At 43.4% G+C, this 19,287-nt stretch overlaps 1 protein-coding gene across 7 annotated transcripts in view; it reads left to right on the plus strand.

Annotated features, from left to right (window-relative positions):
• Nucleotides 1-16,529, plus strand: part of SMARCC2 (SWI/SNF related, matrix associated, actin dependent regulator of chromatin subfamily c member 2) — a 36,315-nt gene extending 19,786 nt beyond the window's left edge. Inside the window, exons 17-29 of one of the 7 annotated variants that reach the window (XM_058170687.1) lie at nucleotides 315-468; nucleotides 863-955; nucleotides 1,439-1,558; nucleotides 1,640-1,702; nucleotides 3,634-3,892; nucleotides 5,109-5,432; nucleotides 5,902-5,955; nucleotides 6,368-6,499; nucleotides 7,751-7,917; nucleotides 8,327-8,461; nucleotides 13,114-13,498; nucleotides 14,588-14,956; nucleotides 16,012-16,529. In XM_058170687.1, the coding sequence (XP_058026670.1) occupies nucleotides 315-468; nucleotides 863-955; nucleotides 1,439-1,558; nucleotides 1,640-1,702; nucleotides 3,634-3,892; nucleotides 5,109-5,432; nucleotides 5,902-5,955; nucleotides 6,368-6,499; nucleotides 7,751-7,917; nucleotides 8,327-8,461; nucleotides 13,114-13,498; nucleotides 14,588-14,956; nucleotides 16,012-16,088 (2,332 nt within the window). In that variant the 3' untranslated portion in view covers nucleotides 16,089-16,529. Of the gene's footprint in view, nucleotides 1-314; nucleotides 469-862; nucleotides 956-1,438; nucleotides 1,559-1,639; nucleotides 1,703-3,633; nucleotides 3,893-5,108; nucleotides 5,433-5,901; nucleotides 5,967-6,367; nucleotides 6,500-7,750; nucleotides 7,918-8,326; nucleotides 8,462-13,113; nucleotides 13,499-14,587; nucleotides 14,957-16,011 lie in introns of all 7 variants that reach the window. The other 6 variants (XM_058170686.1, XM_058170688.1, XM_058170685.1 and 3 more) reach the window with 6 other exon arrangements.
• The last annotated feature ends 2,758 nt before the right edge of the window (nucleotides 16,530-19,287 follow it).

Raw genomic sequence — 19,287 nt, forward strand, 5'->3', positions numbered from 1 at the left:
ATGAGCAGAGTTTAAGATTAATCCAGTGGTGAAAATTTTTTACTACCGGTTCTGTGGGCGTAGCATGGCAGGGGAAGGATACTGCAAAATCCCCATTCCCTCCCCACTCCTGGGGGAAGGATATTGCAAAATCTCCATTCCCACCCCACTCTGGGGCCAGCCAGAGGTAGTATTTGCCGGTTCTCCGAATTGCTCAAAATTTCCGCTACCAGTTCTCCAGAACCTGCTGGATTTCATCCTGGATTAATCCATAGCTCTTTTGTCACAGATCTGATTAGAGCTAAAGTTTCCTTTTTTGTTTTCCTCGGTTGCAGAGTCCATGCCTTCCTAGAACAGTGGGGACTCATCAATTACCAAGTAGATGCTGAGAGTCGACCAACACCGATGGGCCCACCACCTACTTCTCATTTCCATGTTCTGGCTGACACTCCTTCAGGACTGGTGCCACTACAGCCCAAAACACCCCAGGTAGTATCCAGCTGCACGGAGAAGAAATTTAAATACACGTCATTTTTTAAAATTTATCTGCATGTTTAGAATTTCCTTAGCTATAATTAAGAACGAATGGCCCGCAATGCATGTTAAAAGAAATATATAGACCTCCGCTGAGAATATATCGACATTTAAAACATCTGATAAAAGTAAACCAGAAGCTATGTTAAATGAGAAAAATCAAAGGGGAAAATGTCCTTCAGAAAATAAAATGTCTGAAAGTTGCTAAGGAAGTATCCGAAGGAATTTTCATCCTGGAGGAAATCACATGTTTGTGCATGCTGGACATCTTATTAACTTTGCTTTCCCAGTTGAAAATATTAATATAAATGGGAGAGGGCAACAGGACAGAATTTTGCTTACGCTTCAGGGTCGTCAGAGTGATAGCGATACCAAGACTGGACGAAAGGGCAAAGAGATTGAAGAACTTGTCACAGAGACAGTGAAAGGGAAACCGGAGCTGGTAAGAGAATTCCCAGCGGAGGCTGGTGTTTGTGGGAGTCCAGAGAGGAATGACACCTGGATACTTCCCTCTGGAAAATTGTGGAACTCCGTGCAGCCAGAAACCGAGTCAGGTCAATCTGCTGAATTTTTAAGGATGAGCAGGAATGGAATTGTCCCATCTCTCCCTTTGTAGTTCATTGCCTGTAATTTCCTGATAGGCTGCACTGCTGTATGTTCATCGTTGCAGACCCAGTAATGGGTCACCGAAGACCCAAATAAGAGAGATGCTGTCACGGATGAAATGCCAGAAATTCCAACGCGTCTGGGTGGGCCTAAAATTGACATATGCTGTGCTGTAGCTTGGCCCCACCAAATGAGAGCTAGAGGTGGATGCCTGCTTGTTCTCCTTATAGGTGGTAGTGATCTTTCAAATAGCACTTCAGAGGTCTTGAGAGTCGGGCTTTCTTTACATCACATGAAGCTTGTTCATCTCTCTTCAAAGCAAACCACAGCTTCCCAGCAGATGTTAAACTTCCCAGACAAGAGCAAGGAGAAGCCACCGGATATGCAAAACTTTGGACTCCGCACTGACATGTACACAAAGAAGAATGTTCCTTCTAAGGTAAAAGAGGAAAGACAATGGGTTTTCTCATGCGCCTGTCCAGCGACAGGTCAGTTCTAACTCACAAGTCTCTTCCTACAGAGCAAAGCTGCTGCCAGCGCTACTCGTGAGTGGACAGAACAGGAGACCCTGTTGCTGCTGGAGGTGAGCGAATGGAAGCAATTCAAATGGCCCATAAAAATGTGCTTCTGACAACTACTCCTAAGCTTTCTCTAATGGCAATAGCACTTATACTTACATACTGCTTTCCAGTGCTTTCCAGCCCTCTCTAAGTGGTTTACAGAGTCAGCATATTGCCCCCAACAATCTGGGTCCTCATTTTATCCACCTCGGAAGGATGGAAGGCTGAGTCAACCAGGAGCCTGGTGAGATTCGATCTGCCAAACTGCTGACAGCCGGTGATCAGCAGAAGTAGCCTGCAGTACTGCACTCTAACCACTGTGCCAGAAGAAGCATTCCTTCTTCTCTTGATTTTGTTCCCAAATCTTCAGCTTGTTTTTATTCTCGGCAGCTAAAGGATATTGGGCATTGACTTCTTATTTTCTTGTGTGGAAATGGGAATTTTAAAATTCGATGAGTAAATTGATAATTGCCCCATTTTATGACCTTACTTGCCACAGTTGTTAAGTGAATCACTGCAGTTGATAAGTTGGTAACCTGGTTGTGAAGTGAATCTGGCTTCCCCCATTGACTTCACTTGTCAGAAGGTCGCAAAAGGTGATCCCAGGACGCTGCAACCATCATAAATACGAACCACTTGCCAAGCATCTGGATTTTGGTCACGTGACCATGGGGATGCTGCAAAGGACGTATCTCTGAAAAACGGCCATGTCACTTTTTTCAGTGCTGTTGTCACTTTGAACAATCACTAAATGAATTGTTGTAAGTCTAGGACTACCTGTAGTAATCTTTGTAGGCCAGGGGTCTCCAACCTTGGCAACTTTAAGCTTGGTGGACTTCAACTCCCAGAATTCCTCAGCCAGCTTTGCTGGCTGGGGAATTCTGGGAGTTGAAGTCTACCAGGCTTAAAGTTGCCAAGGTTGGAGACCCCTGTTGTAGACAGTATGAAGTTAGGTGGGCCTCTGGTGGCTCAGCAGACTAAGTCTGTCTGTTATTAACACAGCTGCTTGCAATTATTGCAAGTTCAAGCCCCACCAGGCCCAAGGTTGACTCAGCCTTCCATCCTTTATAAGGTAGGTAAAATGAAGACCCAGATTGTTGGGGGCAATAAGTTGACTTTGTATATAATATACAAATGGATGAAGACTATTGCTTAACACAGTGTAAGCCGCCCTGAGTCTTCGGAAAAGGGCGGGATATAAATTCAAATTTAAAAAAAAACAAACCAATTGTTTCCTTTATTCTTACAATTACTCACACCAAGATCAAAATCCCTTATTTGAAGTGACTTTGAAAAAGTCACTTTTCGTTATATGGTTAGAGAGGCATAGTTGAGATTGTGTGGTATAAAAACAAATAGTCCTCGACTTACAATAGTTCATAGTGAATCTGCCGCTACTACAGAAATGTTTCCCACTCTAGCCATTTCTGCCAGCTGGCTCTATGAAGCTGTAAAGAGAGAAGCTAACCATTTCTAAACTCTCAGTTAAGAGTTCCAGGATGCTAGGCGAAGCATAATGAGATAAGCTAATTAAACCACAAGCTGCCATTTCAGATTGTGTTCAAGGTTCTTGAAATATTAGCACAAAGATAAGAACCTTGTCTTCATCACAATCTCAGGAATGGTCCAAGTTCAGGCATCGGGTTGAACACGTTCAGTTTGGAGGGATGGTGGACATTTTCATTTTCAGTGACTATTTTTCCTGCAAGAGTTTAAACGTGGGAAGGATTTGTGCTTAGATAATTATCCACCCTGTAATTTGAGATATTGTGTAATTGTGCGCAAGCGACGTTTTGTTTATCTCCAACACAAACAAAAACGTAGGAATCGGATTGTGGAAGGGTCTCTGAATACCTTCTCACTTGCTATTTGTACTCTGGTGTTCCCACTCACTGCGCCTGTTCTTTGTCTGTTCATAACCAAACTGTCGCCATTTCTGTGAATTGCATCTTAGGCTCTGGAGATGTACAAGGATGACTGGAACAAAGTGTCCGAGCACGTTGGCAGTCGTACTCAGGATGAATGCATTCTGCACTTCCTGCGTCTTCCCATTGAAGACCCTTACTTGGAGGATTCTGAAGCCTCTCTTGGACCCCTGGCCTATCAACCGATCCCCTTCAGTCAGTCAGGCAACCCTGTGATGAGCACAGTGGCCTTCCTGGCTTCGGTTGTGGATCCCCGCGTGGCCTCTGCAGCAGCCAAGTCAGCCTTAGGTAATGAATGCGGGCATCCAAAAGCAGCCTGTGCTTGGAGAAGGAAAGGATATTAAACTCAGGATGGGGTGGGATTGTGGGGATTGTAGGTCACTTATAAAAACACCCTAAAGGATAAAACGCCATATCGTTATCCAACAGAACTCCGTGAAATTCCGTCCAGCCTGTATTTTCTAATACTTGACAATACAAGGGGACTTGAAGGGTTGTTTTTTTTAATTGATTATGTGCCATCAAGTAATCGTCAACTCTTAGATAATTTTTGTTCATGAAGATTAGAACTAGAACCCTGGAATTTTAAGAAGGAACACTGAAGTTTTTAGGATATTGTGTTCTCAGTCAGCTTCCTGGGAAGTATTAACAGGAAAAGGGTGAACAGGTTAATGTACTGTTAAGTGTCAGATTATGGTATTTAGATATTGGGAGTTTCTAAATCACACTTGTTGATTTGGTTTATTTTTAGTGGAGTAGAGTTGAGTTGAGTTGCATTGATCTAAATCAAACCCAGTCTAAATCATGATCAGTTTCCTTGTTTTATTATGTAATATTCCTTTCCCTAGCCTTCCAGTAGTATATTTTTCAAGCCTCTTGTTTGATAAAAAGCTTTCTCTGAACCCAAGATACTACATTCCATCATTTTTTAAATTTTGTTTTGTTTTGTTTCATTTGGTTATTTTAATTATTGCATTTTACCTTATCTTATTTTATTCAGTAATTTTACCTGTTGTGACTCAAATCCAGTACAACCATATTCTTCAGAAGTTTCTTTTTTTAATTTCTTGGCTTTCTGCAGCATGTATTTATATTGAAATATTGTTCATAAATATTACGTGCTAATATTTTCAGTGTACATGTTTTATAGGTGCCTGCTCAAAGCCAAATATATGAAACAGCACAGCATGTGTGCTCTAGTCCTGATTGTGTAAAAGTCCTGAGATTAGAAGGTGTGCCCATTGGCACTCATGGCCTGGTGTATTGAGTACTTTAAAAATATATGATTTACTGCTACATTTGAACTCCTGGGTCTCCAATGATTTCTGCTTTATTCCAAAGTTCCTTGTAATCTACAATTGGTCTTGGCCATTTCCTACTAAATGGGAATGGCTCAACAAAATCCCCTATTTATTTTACACTTCCATGCTCCCTTTCCCCCTCCTACATTCGTTTGCAATTCTCTGTTTTGCCATTGGGATGAATTCAAGGCTGCCTTTTGCAGAGGAATTCTCCAAGATGAAGGAAGAGGTGCCTACAGCCCTGGTAGAAGCTCATGTTCGCAAAGTGGAGGAAGCTGCTAAAATGACAGGCAAGGCAGACCCGGCATTTGGTCTGGAGAGCAGCGGAATTGCAGGGACCACGTCCGATGAGCTGGAGAGAATAGGTGAGGGGGGCGAGCGGGGCGCCTTCCGCGCTTCAACCCGTGAAGCGCCTTCGTTGGACCTCGCCCAGTATGCGGTGGGGACTAAGAAGGGGGCCGAGACGCAAGAGAACAGAGCTGGCCTAGCTTCCGGCCTGGAGCTCACACTCAATCGCCTGGCACAGGGTAAGGGATTCCCCTCGTCATTTCATCTAATCTAACCCTCACCCTGTCAAACTGGGCATACCAAGGGCAGAATATGGAGGGAGAAGGCTTTTGTAGGCAATTCAGGGTGTGAAAGTATAGATTCTGAGGCATACCTTCATGGCAGGCATTGGTTTTTGACAGAGGGGAGGGCAGGCAGAGGCCAGCATTGAAATGTTTTCCTCTTCAAGGAGCATAACTGTAGTCCTATCTTGGCCTTAAGGACAAGCAGTTATGAAAAGAGCTAAGTCAGGCCATATTCTAAGGTGCCTCTTTGTTTTTTGGAGAAAGTTAAAATATGTCTAGCTTTCTCACAGCTCCTAGAATTTACCTTCCCTGATCCCTTCATCATTGCAACTTTGAATTTTTGTAGGGTGTGGGTGAGAGGCATATATAGAGATCCTAACGGTGGTTTCTTTTCTGTTGTCCCATTTTTCCATCTTTCATTCAGAAGAGAACTGCCCAGATGAAAACCGGTCAGAACCTCAACCATCTGAAGAGAAGAAGGAGTTGAAGGTACAAGAGGGCAGGAGAAAAACCGTAAAGAATTATAGGGCCAATTCAACCCCTGAAGCAAGTTTTATGAGGCATAAAATATATCAAGAAAGAGGGAAACTAAAAGAACCCTCTGGGGAGGGCCATTTGTGGATCAGATTATAGTGTCATTTGGGGAAACCAATTTTTATTTTATTTATAAAATGCTCATTTGATTGATCTTTCAATACAAAATTTCCTGGTCCTGCTGTCTAAGCCACTGGAGCAATTATTACAGATTTTCTTCTCTGTTTTACAGACATTTCTAATTGCAGTGCACGAGGCGAATAACCCTCTTACTATGGCAGCAGGCCTGTCTGGAAAGGAGGAAGAATCTTTCAGTGGGAGTGACAATTTTCTGAATTGAGCCTTTCTGTTAATGCAGGAACAAAGGGAAGGAGTTCTCGAGGAAGAAGCTAAGGAGAAACTTGGAGAGGTGCCTAGGAAGGAGGATGATAAAAGCAAGGAGGCTGACAGTGAAAAAGAAATGGACAAGAGTGATGGGGACACTTTGGGTAAGTGTCACTTTCCAGGAAATGAAAAGGCCCTAGCTCAGGGGTCTGCAACCTTAAACACTCAAAGAGCCATTTGGACCTGTTTCCCACAGAAAAGAAAACACCGAGAGCCATAAAACCTGGGTGGGTGTGGCCATCTAGATATCACTTACTCCCACCCAGTCACATGACACCTCCCAGCCATGCCTACCCAGGTTTTGTGGTTCCCAGTGTTTTCTGTGGGAAACAGGTGTCTCTCTCTGTGTGTCTCATTCTCATTCTCTGTCTCTGACTTTCTCTCTCTCAAGCCAGGTGAGAAGTGACTGGAAGGGGAGGGCGAGGGCGAGGAGTGGGACCAGCCAGTGGTGGGTTCAGCCAATACGAAGCCACAGCAGGGAACGAAAGAGCCGCAGGCGGCTCCAGAGCTGCGGGTTGCAGACATCCGTCCTAGCTTAACAGGAGCCCAAGTTGAGTTGGCGGGAAATGGCCCTGAGTAATGAAGTCTCATCCTCTCTTCAGTGCAATAGAGCAGATCATATAAACCCAACTTTGGAACACATATGGCATAGGGCCGGGTTATTTACGGGACCGCCTACTGCCACCGATCGCCTCCCACCGACCCGTACGCTCTCACAGAGAGGGACTCCTTAGGGTGCCGTCCGCCAGGCAGTGCCGACTGGCGACACCCAGAGGAAGGGCTTTCTCTGTGGGGGCTCCCACCCTCTGGAACGAGCTTCCCCCAGGGCTTCGTCAACTTCCTGACCTCCGAACCTTCCGCCGCGAGCTTAAGACACATCTATTTATTTGCGCAGGGCTAGCCTAGGGTTTTAGTTTTTAAATTTAGTTTTTAATGGGGTTTTATATTATTTTATTCTAGTGATATTTTTAATTCAGCCTAATTAATAAGTTTTTTAATTGTTGTTTTTACCTGTATTATTTGCATGTTTTTATCTGGCCGTGAACCGCCCTGAGTCCTTCGGGAGATAGGGCGGTATAAAAATTCGAATAAATAAATAAATAAATAAAATAAGAGCTCTATCTATAAGTCTCAAGATGCTGCAAACGGTGGCATTAATGATTGTGGAGCATCAGTGGATGGCTAGCACGGCAACGTTTTGCTTCTAACAGCTTATTAATTTGAGGCATCTGCCAGCTTCCTCTCTTTGCTGCCATGTCATTGATGTCCAATTATGCAATGCTGAGCTCTGGGCCTTGGAAGATCATCTCCCTTGCCCATTAGATCATTGTCCTTTCCCATTCTCTCCTGCACAGCTGATGGAGAAAAGGAAAAAGAACCAAAGGATGGCCAGGAAGAGGGACCCAAGGACCTTGCAGAAGCCGAGGGTGAGCGGAAGACCAAGGTGGAGAGGGACATTGGTGAAGGTAACCTCTCCACTGCAGCTGCTGCTGCTTTGGCTGCTGCAGCAGTAAAAGCGAAGGTGAGTTGCTGGGGAAGGGTTGAGTTCTGCTCTCTGTGTAGGCCAGGCCACTGCAGCTTATAGCCCTAATTGGAGCCCTAAGCCTATTTAAAAAAAAAAACAACCTGCCCCTCACAGCCTCAGATTTTCACTGGCTATATCAAAATAACAGACTTGAAATAGTATCCTACTCCGTAATGTTTCTGTTAGTATGTTGGACTCCAGGATGAATGGGGTAGCATACAGACCTGTGTAAATAAATAGTATTTCCAATAATTGGCTGGCTGATAAATAAAACGGTGGCTGGATATTCTGTGAATCTTAACCCGTGTACTAGCCTTTCCTCTCTGGCTTTTTGAGGGCGGGATGGAGGAGGTTTTGTGGCCTATGGCTCTATCAGAGTTCAGAGGTGCCTTCTTTGTTTTGGCAGCATTTGGCAGCAGTAGAGGAACGTAAAATCAAGTCGCTCGTTGCCTTGCTGGTGGAGACCCAGATGAAGAAGCTTGAGATCAAATTGAGGCACTTTGAAGAGCTGGAGACCATCATGGATCGGGAGCGTGAGGCAGTGAGTACAGCTGCATCCGCTTAACATTTGCTTCCCCTGAGCATTGCTTCTGTGCATGATTACTACTACTTATAGTACTACTACTATATTAATATACTATATTAACACTACTATATTACTGCTGTTGCTGTTAATTTCCTACTTGAAGTTGGAATAACCAGTCGGTAGTGTGTAGTGACCATTTGTTTTTTGCAATCTGACTGGCTGACAGTTTCAGTTCTTATCTGGAGCGATCCATTTTACGGATCTTGAAAATAGCCAGCTGGATATGTTGCGAATATGGAAAGGACTGACTAGTAGGCTAGCCTTGAAAGGAGAGGACATGACGAGAAGAAGCCCCTTGAGCTCTTCTGTGGGACAGACAGGTTTATTTATTTATATTTCATATTTAGGAACTGCCCATCTCCCTCCTAGAGCAACCGGCTGGCGTGCAAGTGCCACGTATCCTGAACTATTTAGAGGGGCACTAAAACTCAAAACCCTAAATTTGGATTGCACCCAGAAACATGAATGCACCTGAAATGTTATATATATACTCTCTTAAAACCCACTTAAAGCTCAACCAGCTGTCTTTTCAACCCAATAAAGCTTCCAAAAGGTCTTCAAGCATAGTCCCATATAGATGGCATTAGTAATTAATTCCTTTGGCAAGTGTGCATGGTCCAGAAATAGTAGCAGCTGTTAAATCAACCTAAACCAGAGGAATATGCCCTGACTACACGACTCAATTGTTCTACACATCATCATGCTGGAGGAAAGAACACCCCAAAGTTACGGATTTGCTGCTTCAGAGGGAATCTAAATCCAGGGATTTGAGGTGGGATTCAGTGTGCAATTGGATACATGTTTGAGTCCAGATGTGCTCTATCCTCCCTAAACCAGGAAAATGTCCATTTTTCTAGGTTTGATTTCAGTTTCTAAACCTTCACTTCATCTTCACCGAGGAGGCCCTCTGGCTAGGTCTGGCAAAATGTCTGCATTATCACTGACAATTAAACTCTTTGGTGATCTCTCCCAGTGGTTTCCTTTAGTCCTTAAATAATATGAAGGACAAAGTAGGTCACTGAGGAATTTTATAGTACAAGCTTCCTCCAGTATCACTATCTGGGAGCTGTTTTTTTAGGTTTCCTGTGGTGTATTTTATCAGCTCCGCATCTCCATGTATTTCAGATGGGATTGTTGTTGTTAGTTGCGAAGTCGTGTCCGACCCATCGCGACCCCATGGACAACATTCCTCCAGGCCTTCCTGTCCTCTACCATCCTCTGGAGTCCATTTAAACTCATGCCTACTGCTTCAGTGACTCCATCCAGCCACCTCGTTCTCTGTCGTCCCCTTCTTCTTTTGCCCTCAATCTTTCCCAGCATTAGGCTCTTCTCCAGTGAGTCCTTCTTTCTCATTAGGTGGCCAAAGTATTTCAGTTTCATCTTCAGGATCTGGCCTTCTAAAGAGCAGTCAGGGTTGATCTCCTCTAGGACTGACTTGTTTGTTCGCCTTGCAGTCCAAGGGACTCGCAGGAGTCTTCTCCAGCACCAGAGTTCAAAGGCCTCAATTCTTTGGCGCTCAGCCTTTCTTATGGTCCAACCTTCACAGCCATACATTGCAACTGGGAAAACCATAGCCTTGACTATACATACTTTTGTTGGCAGGGTGATGTCTCTGCTTTTTAGTACGCTGTCTAGATTTGCCATAGCTTTCCTCCCCAGGAGCAAGCGTCTTTTAATTTCTTGGCTGCAGTCCCCATCTGCGGTGATCTTGGAGCCCAGGAAAATAAAATCTGTCACTACCTCCATTTCTTCACCATCTATCTGCCAGGAATTGAAAGGGACGGATGCCATGATTTTAGTTTTCTTAATGTTGAGTTTCAAGCCAACTTTTGCACTCTCCTCCTTCACCCGCATCAAGAGACTCTTTAGTTCCTCTTCGCTTTCTGCCATTAGAGTGGTATCATCTGCATATCTGAGGTTGTTGATATTTCTTCCGGCAATCTTAATTCCAATTTTTGATTCATCTAGCCCCGCCTTTCTCATGATGTGTTCTGCATATAAGTTAAATAGGCAGGGTGATAGTATACAGCCTTGTCGGACTCCTTTCCCAATTTTGAACCAATCAGTGGTTCAATCAATCAGATGGGATAGCATGGTATTAAAAGCTGTTAAGAAGTTCAGCAACACCAATGGGATATATTTAGACCCTCATCAGGAATGATCAACGCTACTCAGTGCCGCACTGAATCTGAAATCTGATTTCAGATTTGATATCATCATTCGATCACTTTAAACAAAACCAAAAAAAAAGGAAGATACAATTCTATTTGACAATTAACTGTAGCAGTTTCAATCTTCAGTGACTGCTGTATAAGCTCCAAAATCCACACAGTTGTTGGAGAAAGCAGAAGAAGAAGGGGGAATCATCATAATATGGCAATGTCCTCTTCTTCTGTGATAAGTACCGTATTTTTCGCTCCAGAAGACATACTTTTTTGTCTCCCAAAAGTGGGTGGAAATGTCTGTGTGCCTTATGGAGCAAATATTGCCGAAGCCCTGCCTATCCACCGGTCCCCACCCTTCAGTTGTTTTTGGCCTCCATGCACCCCGTTTTTGGCCTACGCGAAGGAGGCCGAAAATGGTACACACGGAGGCCAAAAACGGGAGTGCGTCTTATAGTCAGATGCGTCTTATGGACCAAAAAATCAGTAGCTCTCTTTCCCCATGGTATATCCATCATCATCATCATCTTTTATTTGAATGAATGGATTTTTTAATTTATTTATTTATTTACATTTATATCCCGCCCTTCTCCGAAGACTCAGGGCGGCTTACAGTGTATAAGGCAATAGTCTCATTCTATTTGTATATTTACAAAGTCAACTTATTGCCCCCCCAACAATCTGGGTCCTCATTTTACCTACCTTATAAAGGATGGAAGGCTGAGTCAACCTTGGGCCGGGCTTGAACCTGCAGTAATTGCAGGCTGCTGTGTTCTAATAACAGGCTTCTTACAGCCTGAGCTATCACGGCCCTTTGAATGAATTGAATGAATAGCAAGGACAGGATGCCCTTCCTGTCACCAATGTGCTGTTTTGTTCAGCAGATATTTTCTCAGTGTGCCCAGAGAGAGAAATATCTGCCTCTACCTAAGGTGGCTCTCGCCTCACAACCACTAGGCCACCACACCATTCCTGTTCCCCATGGTATATCCATCTGTCATTTGAATGCAGGTAATCGTTTCTGTTTCCCAAGCTGAGGACATACCTTGTCTACACACACAAGAGACAAAAGAACAGTGATTATCTGTTACCCAAGCCAGAATTCAATTCCCTTTTTCAAAATTGTGCACCCCTTTTGCCCACACGCTGTAGACAGTGCGATTATGCAGGCCTTTGAGCTTGGAATCGATGTCGTGTCTCACTCCTCCTCTGACGGCCGGGTCTGGGAAGTCTGTATCAAGCATGGCCACAAAGCCTCTGCAGCTTTGCCAAAGTTCTGTCAGAGTTCTCAGGGTAGGCAGGAGTCCAAGATGTGACTTCAGCAATCCAAATTAGACTTTGCCTGACTCAAAGAATGCCAGAAAGCAGATCCTTTATATATATATTTATTTCTTTATTTATTAATCATACTTTTATACCGCACCATCTCCCGTAGGACTCAGGGCGGTTCACAGGCATATTAAAACAATATAATAAATAAGCATTAAAAACCCAATTAAAACTAAATATTATCATAGCCAAATCACTAAAAACGGTAAAAACCCATTAAAAACCCTTAAAATTTAGTTAAAACATTTTATTCTTAGGCTAGTCCCGCACGCTGAAATAATAGAGTCTTCAGTTCACGTCTGAAGGTCCGGAGGTCAGGGAGTTGTCGTAATCCAGGAGGAAGCTCATTCCACAGGGCTGGTGCCGCCACAGAGAAGGCCCTCCCCCTGGGGGTAGCCAACCTACATTGTTTGGTCGACGGCACCCTGAGGAGGCCCACTCTGTGGGAGCGCATGGGTCATTGGGAGGCAATCGGTGGCAGAAGGCGGTCTCGAAGGTATCCCGGTCCTAAGCCATGGAGCGCTTTAAAGATGGTAACCAAAACCTTGAATTGCACCCAGAAGGCTACCGGTAGCCAGTGTAGACCGCGCAGGATGGGTGTTATATGGGAGCAACGCGGTGCCTCCTCTATCACCCGCGCGGCCGCATTCTGGACTAACTGGAGCCTCCGGGTGCTCTTCAAGGGGAGCCCCATGTAGAGAGCATTGCAATAGTCCAGGCGGGAAGTGACGAGGGCGTGAGTGACCGTGCGTAAGGCAGGCCCTTCGTCTGCATTATCCGTCTCTGGCTGAGATAACAGGAGATGAGAGGGGCCCGGCTGCGGAGAGGGGGGCGGGCGAGGCACAACAGTCCTCCAGATGATCCTGTGCTTTATGCAAGAACACGCCCAACCAAGTCATATATTCACATGTCCATACACACACAGACATGGAAATATATGTACCCACGCAAACATATGTACATCATTGTGGCCTTCATCATTCCATCAAGTGAGACAGTTTGTGGCCTGACCAGGGAATTTTGCATTTATTTAAGATTAGTTAATGGGATAGGAATATGGTGTTGGATAGTGACCGGAAAAAACAGATGCATGACCCTTTGCTGGTTTCCTTCTAGCTGGAGTACCAGAGGCAGCAGCTTCTGGCTGATCGTCAGGCCTTCCATATGGAGCAGTTGAAGTATGCCGAAATGCGTGCTCGCCAGCAGCATTTTCAGCAAATGCACCAGCAGCAGCAGCAGCAACAGCAGCCACCGCCAGCGCCAGCACTGTCTGTGGGATCACAGCCCCTTCCTTCTTCAGGAGCTCCTCTGGCACCTGCCGCTCACTCCATGCCCATCTCCCAAACACCTGTTCCAGCTGCCAGCACGGTAGGACCGCCCAGCGGTATGGCTCAAGCTGAACAGATGGGGCAGCCTGCGTCAGTTCAGCCACAGCAGTCAGCAACTGGCGCTCCTCAGACTGCTCCAAGTCAGACCGGACAGCCTTCCGCAGCTTCCCATGGTAAGTGAAAGTGCTCCACTATCTGTGGGCAAAGTATGATGGTCCCAAAGACTCCAGCACAGCAGTTAAACCCCAGGATTGTGTACTTGCAGTTCCAGATTCATTTCCTCAGTTTCCAGGTTGGAAACTAAGACCCATTTGCTAAGCCTTGGAGAAGTTCTCCAGTCCAAATAGATTGTACTGGGGTAGATACATTAATTTAATGGAATAGATGGATGAAAGTAGCTACAAATGTTTATAGGAAAAGGGGACGGCAAATGGAATATAACACTGTAATTTTGGATTAATCACTAAAGTATATTTATTAGAACAGGTTCCAGAACTGGGATCAACTTTAGAGGTGCCACAAAATAAATTATGGTTTTCTGTCTAGGTTTCTACTAACAATACAGACACTAGTAGAGCAGGTGGTTCGATTTCAAATCAGAGAAAAGTTTGGTTTAGGAGGGTATCCTCACCACCATGTTAGATAGTTCAAAATTAATATGAATGATGAAGGGTTAATTCATAGCTGATTGAAATGGCTTTTGGGGGTCACTCTCAAATTGCCTGTTCCCAAGATAAAGGCAAATACTATTTTTAAAAAAACCCAAATTTGTTAGATACTAATGTGAAGCAACACTTGACCAGATCAGATTTTCATTTCTTCAGTAATATATTAATTGGGACTGAGTTGCACATTAAAGAGTGCAATTTTAAAATGAGAAAGTAACCATTTATATTATGTGGCTCCTTGTAAAACCAGCAAGTTTTCTTTCCTGGGAGAACTTTCTGCGTTTTTCTAAATGACAGTACTCATATTTTGGGGAAGTAATCTCAGTGAAAGTTAGGATGTTTTCCTGCCCATCAGATACCCAGTTTCTTGAGGATCATACATTTGGCTCTGAAGCATCTGGTAGGGTTCCCAAATTAGGATACACTTGGAGTTGATTAGTTTGTGCCTCTTAAGATATCTGATTGTATTCTTAGGTCCCCACAGCAGCGCAATGTTAAAATCCCACTTGGATGATAATCTGTTATGTCAAATCTTTGCTTGCTTGCATATAGTTAGCAGACTCAATGCGTTCTTTCTCTTTGTCTCTTCTGAAGCCCAGCCTCCGTACCCCAGCCAACAACAATCATCCCAGATTCTCCCGGGGGCGGTCCCAGCAAGCGTTCACCCCGCCATGGCTGGTAATATCCCCTCAGCTCTGCCTTTTGGAATGCCTGCCTCCATCCCATTTAGCATGGCTAGTAACGTAACAGACTCCATCGGCATTAACTTCCCTGCTAACACGCCCATCCATCCAGTGCATGGTAACCTTGCGTGCAGCATGGCTAATCCGCCCATCATCAACGTCTCTAGTGCCCTGCATCCTTCTGCCACCCCTCTGCCTCATGGTTCTGCGGCTGCCCAGAGCCCGGCTATTGTGGCAGCCATGCAGGGCAACCTTCTTCCAAATGCTGGTCTTGTATCAGGTGAGAACGGACCCAGAGATGTTGGTGGGATGGGGGAGGGAGAGAGATTACACTCTGCACTTGAATCATAATGGGATCTTTTGACTGGGGCTTAGTAAGTTAGGTGAATCCAGTTGTGGCGTTTTGCAAACAATATTGCGTGACTTGGGATATCCAGTTGTGGTTTATCACCACCGGTTGCAGTTTATTAGGAAGCTGTGATTAAATTGATCGTGGTCATAATTTGACATTGAACACTCCAAAGTGCTATGACTTGATGGCCTTGAGGTGGCTTCATTGTGGAAGTTTCCCAACTTAGATTCTTATGGCAAAAGGAATGGTTGCACTTCGTAAGTCGATGGTGTATGGGTAGTCCTCACCCATTCCTCACCCCCAAATGGAGAGAATGCCTGCTATAAAGGGATCCTTACCGCATAAATATGTACTAGAACTAATTTAGGTTTGACCTGAAAAAATGAATAAAAGAGCTCCCATCTTCACATCCCTACCTTGGATTTGAGAGAAAGGCTGAGCAATCTTTTTTTTATCTGAGGGTCCACAAAGGGTAGATGGGTAGATCAGCTGACTAGGTAGAACTAAAATTTTGGGCTAGTTTTTTTTTTTTTTTAAGGAGGTTGGGGTACTTGGTTAAGGAATAGAAAAAGCAATGAGTCTCCTGAAGTACCTAAAATGGGCAAAATGAACCCAAACATTGATTTGAAGGGGGTTTTTTTGGGGGGGGGCATAGTCAGGCCTTAAGCATCCATTAGCCTAATTCTCTCCAATCTCGCCAGGTGCAGATAATGGTTAGGATACTGGGATGGCTGCATGCTACCTGCCCAGCCCTACAAGTAAAATTAGAGCAACTTAAAAGCAGCTACTGGACAGTACAAGGAATAAGGTTGTTGGTTGGTATTGCTGTTGAGTCTTTCCGGTAAAGCAAAGTGTTAAAAATGTTTGCTGCACAAAAAACAATTATGACAGCAAGGGCCGAGCTGTATTTACGGTACTATTTCTGCTCAGTGTCTTTGTAAAAGCCTTCTGTGATTTATCCTATCTTTCTCCCCTTGCCCCAGATCAAGGACCTTCACTGCCACCGGATTCTATCACTCCCAGCCCCAGCACAGCTACGCCAGTCCCACCCTCACAGTGAGAAGCTATGAGCTATTCTTGTGGATGCCTCTTGGATGGGCCCCTCACCTTTCCAGAAGGACAGGAAACCCCAAATCGTGTTAAACATGGATTCTGTTTGGGTGGGTTTTTAAATGGTTCAGAACAACAATCAAAGGAGGAAGAGAATTCGGCTCCACTGATTTCCATTCCCCTGTGTGTCTCAGCTCCGTCTCCCGTTTCCATTTTATTTTATTTTTTTGTATCTAGTCATACCAAGACTTTTTATTTAAGGAGTTTCTAATTGGTGTGGGAGGGGGGCAAGAATCTATCTTCAGATCAGACGGCCACTACTATTTATAGAAGGCTTTGATTTTAAACCTGTTGAAAGGGGAGTGTAACTCCTTGTATGTGTCTCTCGCTCTTTTTTTTAAAAAAAAATAAAAAAATAAAGAAAAATATAATAAATACCTTCCATCTCTTAGCAGGAAATCTGCAATCTCTTTTGGGTTGGGAGATAAGGTGGCATGCCTCCAGGGCAGATGGTATTGCCATGTGCTAACTTTTTAGTAGGGCTTTCCGAAGCATTTTTTTTTTTCCTTTTGGTTCCTAAAGCAAAATGAGAACTGGTTTGTTATCTGTAATTGTTAATTGTATGAATGGATTGACAAATCAAATGGATTGACAAATCAAAGTTTCTCCAAGATGGGTGGGAGACGATGGCTCTTTTATGACTTGTGGACTTCGACTGCCAGAATTCCTGGCTCAGGAATTCTGAGAGTTGAAGTCCACAAGACATAAAGGGACCATCGTCTCCCGCCTCTGGTCTAAAAGCATGCACTGTAGCTTTTCAGCGATGAACTACTAGCTGCAGTTTTCCTTCATCCTCCTTTCTTTAGCCATTAGTGATTGGAAGGAAGCAACTTGAGTTCACGTGCCATATTAAGATAGGTTTGCTTACAGTTTAGTGCGGCATATGAATTCAACCATTGTAGCTTGAAAAGAATGAATTGCAGTTTAGCACTCCAGCAGGACCCAGCCGACTCAGAGACATGAGTTTAGCACAGTCTTTTCTAAGGGTTCTTCATAGCCTGCCTTTGAAGCAAAATCCATGAGGCCATGGGACATGCTCCAGGGATTAGGAATCATTGGCTTCTGATCATTTTCTTAGGTGAAGAAAGCTATTCAGGATGTGTAAATACAGATAGTTCTCATTAAATCATTGCCTCAGTTAGCCACTGTTCACAAACACAATGGTAGTAAACAGTAAAATCATTTTTCGACTAAAGTGCATACAATTCTGTACCTGACAACAACACAGGCCAAACTGAGTAACGCTGGCATTGCTGTACGAGAGAACTGTAATCTAAATGCAAGGGCAGCAACTAGCAATATTTGTAGCCTCTTGCTCTTTTCCTGCTCTCTTTCTATCCTATAGTTCACTTAGCAACTGTTTCGCTACAATAGATTGTGTGTTTGTGTGTGGGGGGGGGAAGTGCTAAACAAGGACTGCCTGTTCTTGTGTTACCAGGAACAGCTGGACAAGTATTTTCCTATCATATGAGAATATTCATGTGCAATCTCTAACTTTGCAGTATCCTCTTTATTTTCTCTTGGCTTTGGCTAACAAATATAACAATTTTGCTGCTTTTTGACTGAAAAATTTTGCTCAATTTTGACCGAACACCTTTTGCTTTGGAATGTACTACACGAATTTTTGTTGAAAATTAGGCCAGTTTTCACATTGGAAGGTTCACAGCAAGGGAACTGAGTTTAAAAACAGCTGTTTTAAAAACTAGAGTACCTGAACATTTGGCAAGAAGAGTCTTTCTATTGACTTTACCACTTATTAGCTAAATTAATTCAGAGTAAAATTAAGAGTACACTCCCTGTCTAAGGTAAAAAAAACAGTGAAGAGCTGTGAAAGAAAAAGTAGAAAATTAAAAGCAGTTTTTTTAAAAAAAGTCTACAAAGGAAGGAAGTGAATGTATATAAAGTACAGGGCTGTCATATTTTAGAGCTGGGAAATGTAGTGGATGTGCTACATTTTTATTCATTTGGTCATCCCCCCCCCCCCTCGAATTCCAATTTTCAGTGTGATCAGTTTTCACCTACATTTACAAGAATAAAAGTCTTTCAGTTGCACTTGTATGAAATGGGACATTCACATGGGTATTTGTGGGTCATGTTTTAAGGAGATGCTGAGGCCCTAGAAAGGGTGCAGAGAAGAACGACCAAGAGGATAAAACACCTGGAGGCTAAATTTGAAAAACAGCTAGGGGACTTAAGTATGTTTAGCGTAATAAAGAGAAGGTATATGATAGCAGTCTTCCAATACGTGGAGGGCTGTCACAGGGAAGAGAGCATTGATTTATTGTCCATATTACATGAAGGCAGCACAAGAAACAAAATGGGTGGAAGTTCATCAGAGATATTCGACCTGAAAATGAGGAATTTCCTTACAGTAGAATGATTTTTCAGAGGAATAGTTTGCATGCCAGGGTTGTGGGTGCTTCATCACTGGAGATTTTCAAGAAAACATTGGACAATTATTTGACTCTTTGTCTTAGGCAGAGGGTTGGAGTAGAAAACCTCCAAGGTCTTTTCTAGGCCTATGATTCTATGCAGTGTTAACACCTTATTTTGATAGGTTGGAATTTTAGACTGATAAAAACAAGCATGAACAAATGTGTTACATGAGCAATTTTGGAATATATTTCTAGTTTATCAGATGTTTTACTCAGTTGACAAGGATGGGAAATTTAAGTGAAAGCAATTTTTCCTATTTATGGGGATCACTTTTTTATATATAGCAGTTCCTCTAATGAGTAATAGTGGGTTACCAACATAGTTACTATTGCTTGAAAAACCACTGGGTGACTTATTATTTTAGAATCCAAACACTTATTTAAAATGTACTTTTTCTTAGCACTAAGAAGGAAATTTATTTATTTACTTAATTATTAAATTTATATGCCTCCCATCTCGCTGTCCAAGGTGAGATTGTCTTATTCTTCCCAGAGAATACAAACTTTAATTGAACCCTGCGAAAATATTCCTACATTATTAATGTCAATATGCTAACGGGGTTATCTATTACTTGGATAAGGTTTCAATAAGAAACCTCTGATAAATCTGATTAGCGTTAAAAGGGGCATTTGAGGTCAACTCTTTGTCTAATGCAGAAATTCAAATTAAAATATTCCCAGGAGATAAGTATCCAGTCTTTGATTGAATATGTT

The sequence above is a fragment of the Ahaetulla prasina genome, chromosome 2 (genome assembly GCF_028640845.1).
Source record: "Ahaetulla prasina isolate Xishuangbanna chromosome 2, ASM2864084v1, whole genome shotgun sequence".
In the NCBI taxonomy this organism is placed as follows: domain Eukaryota; kingdom Metazoa; phylum Chordata; class Lepidosauria; order Squamata; family Colubridae; genus Ahaetulla; species Ahaetulla prasina.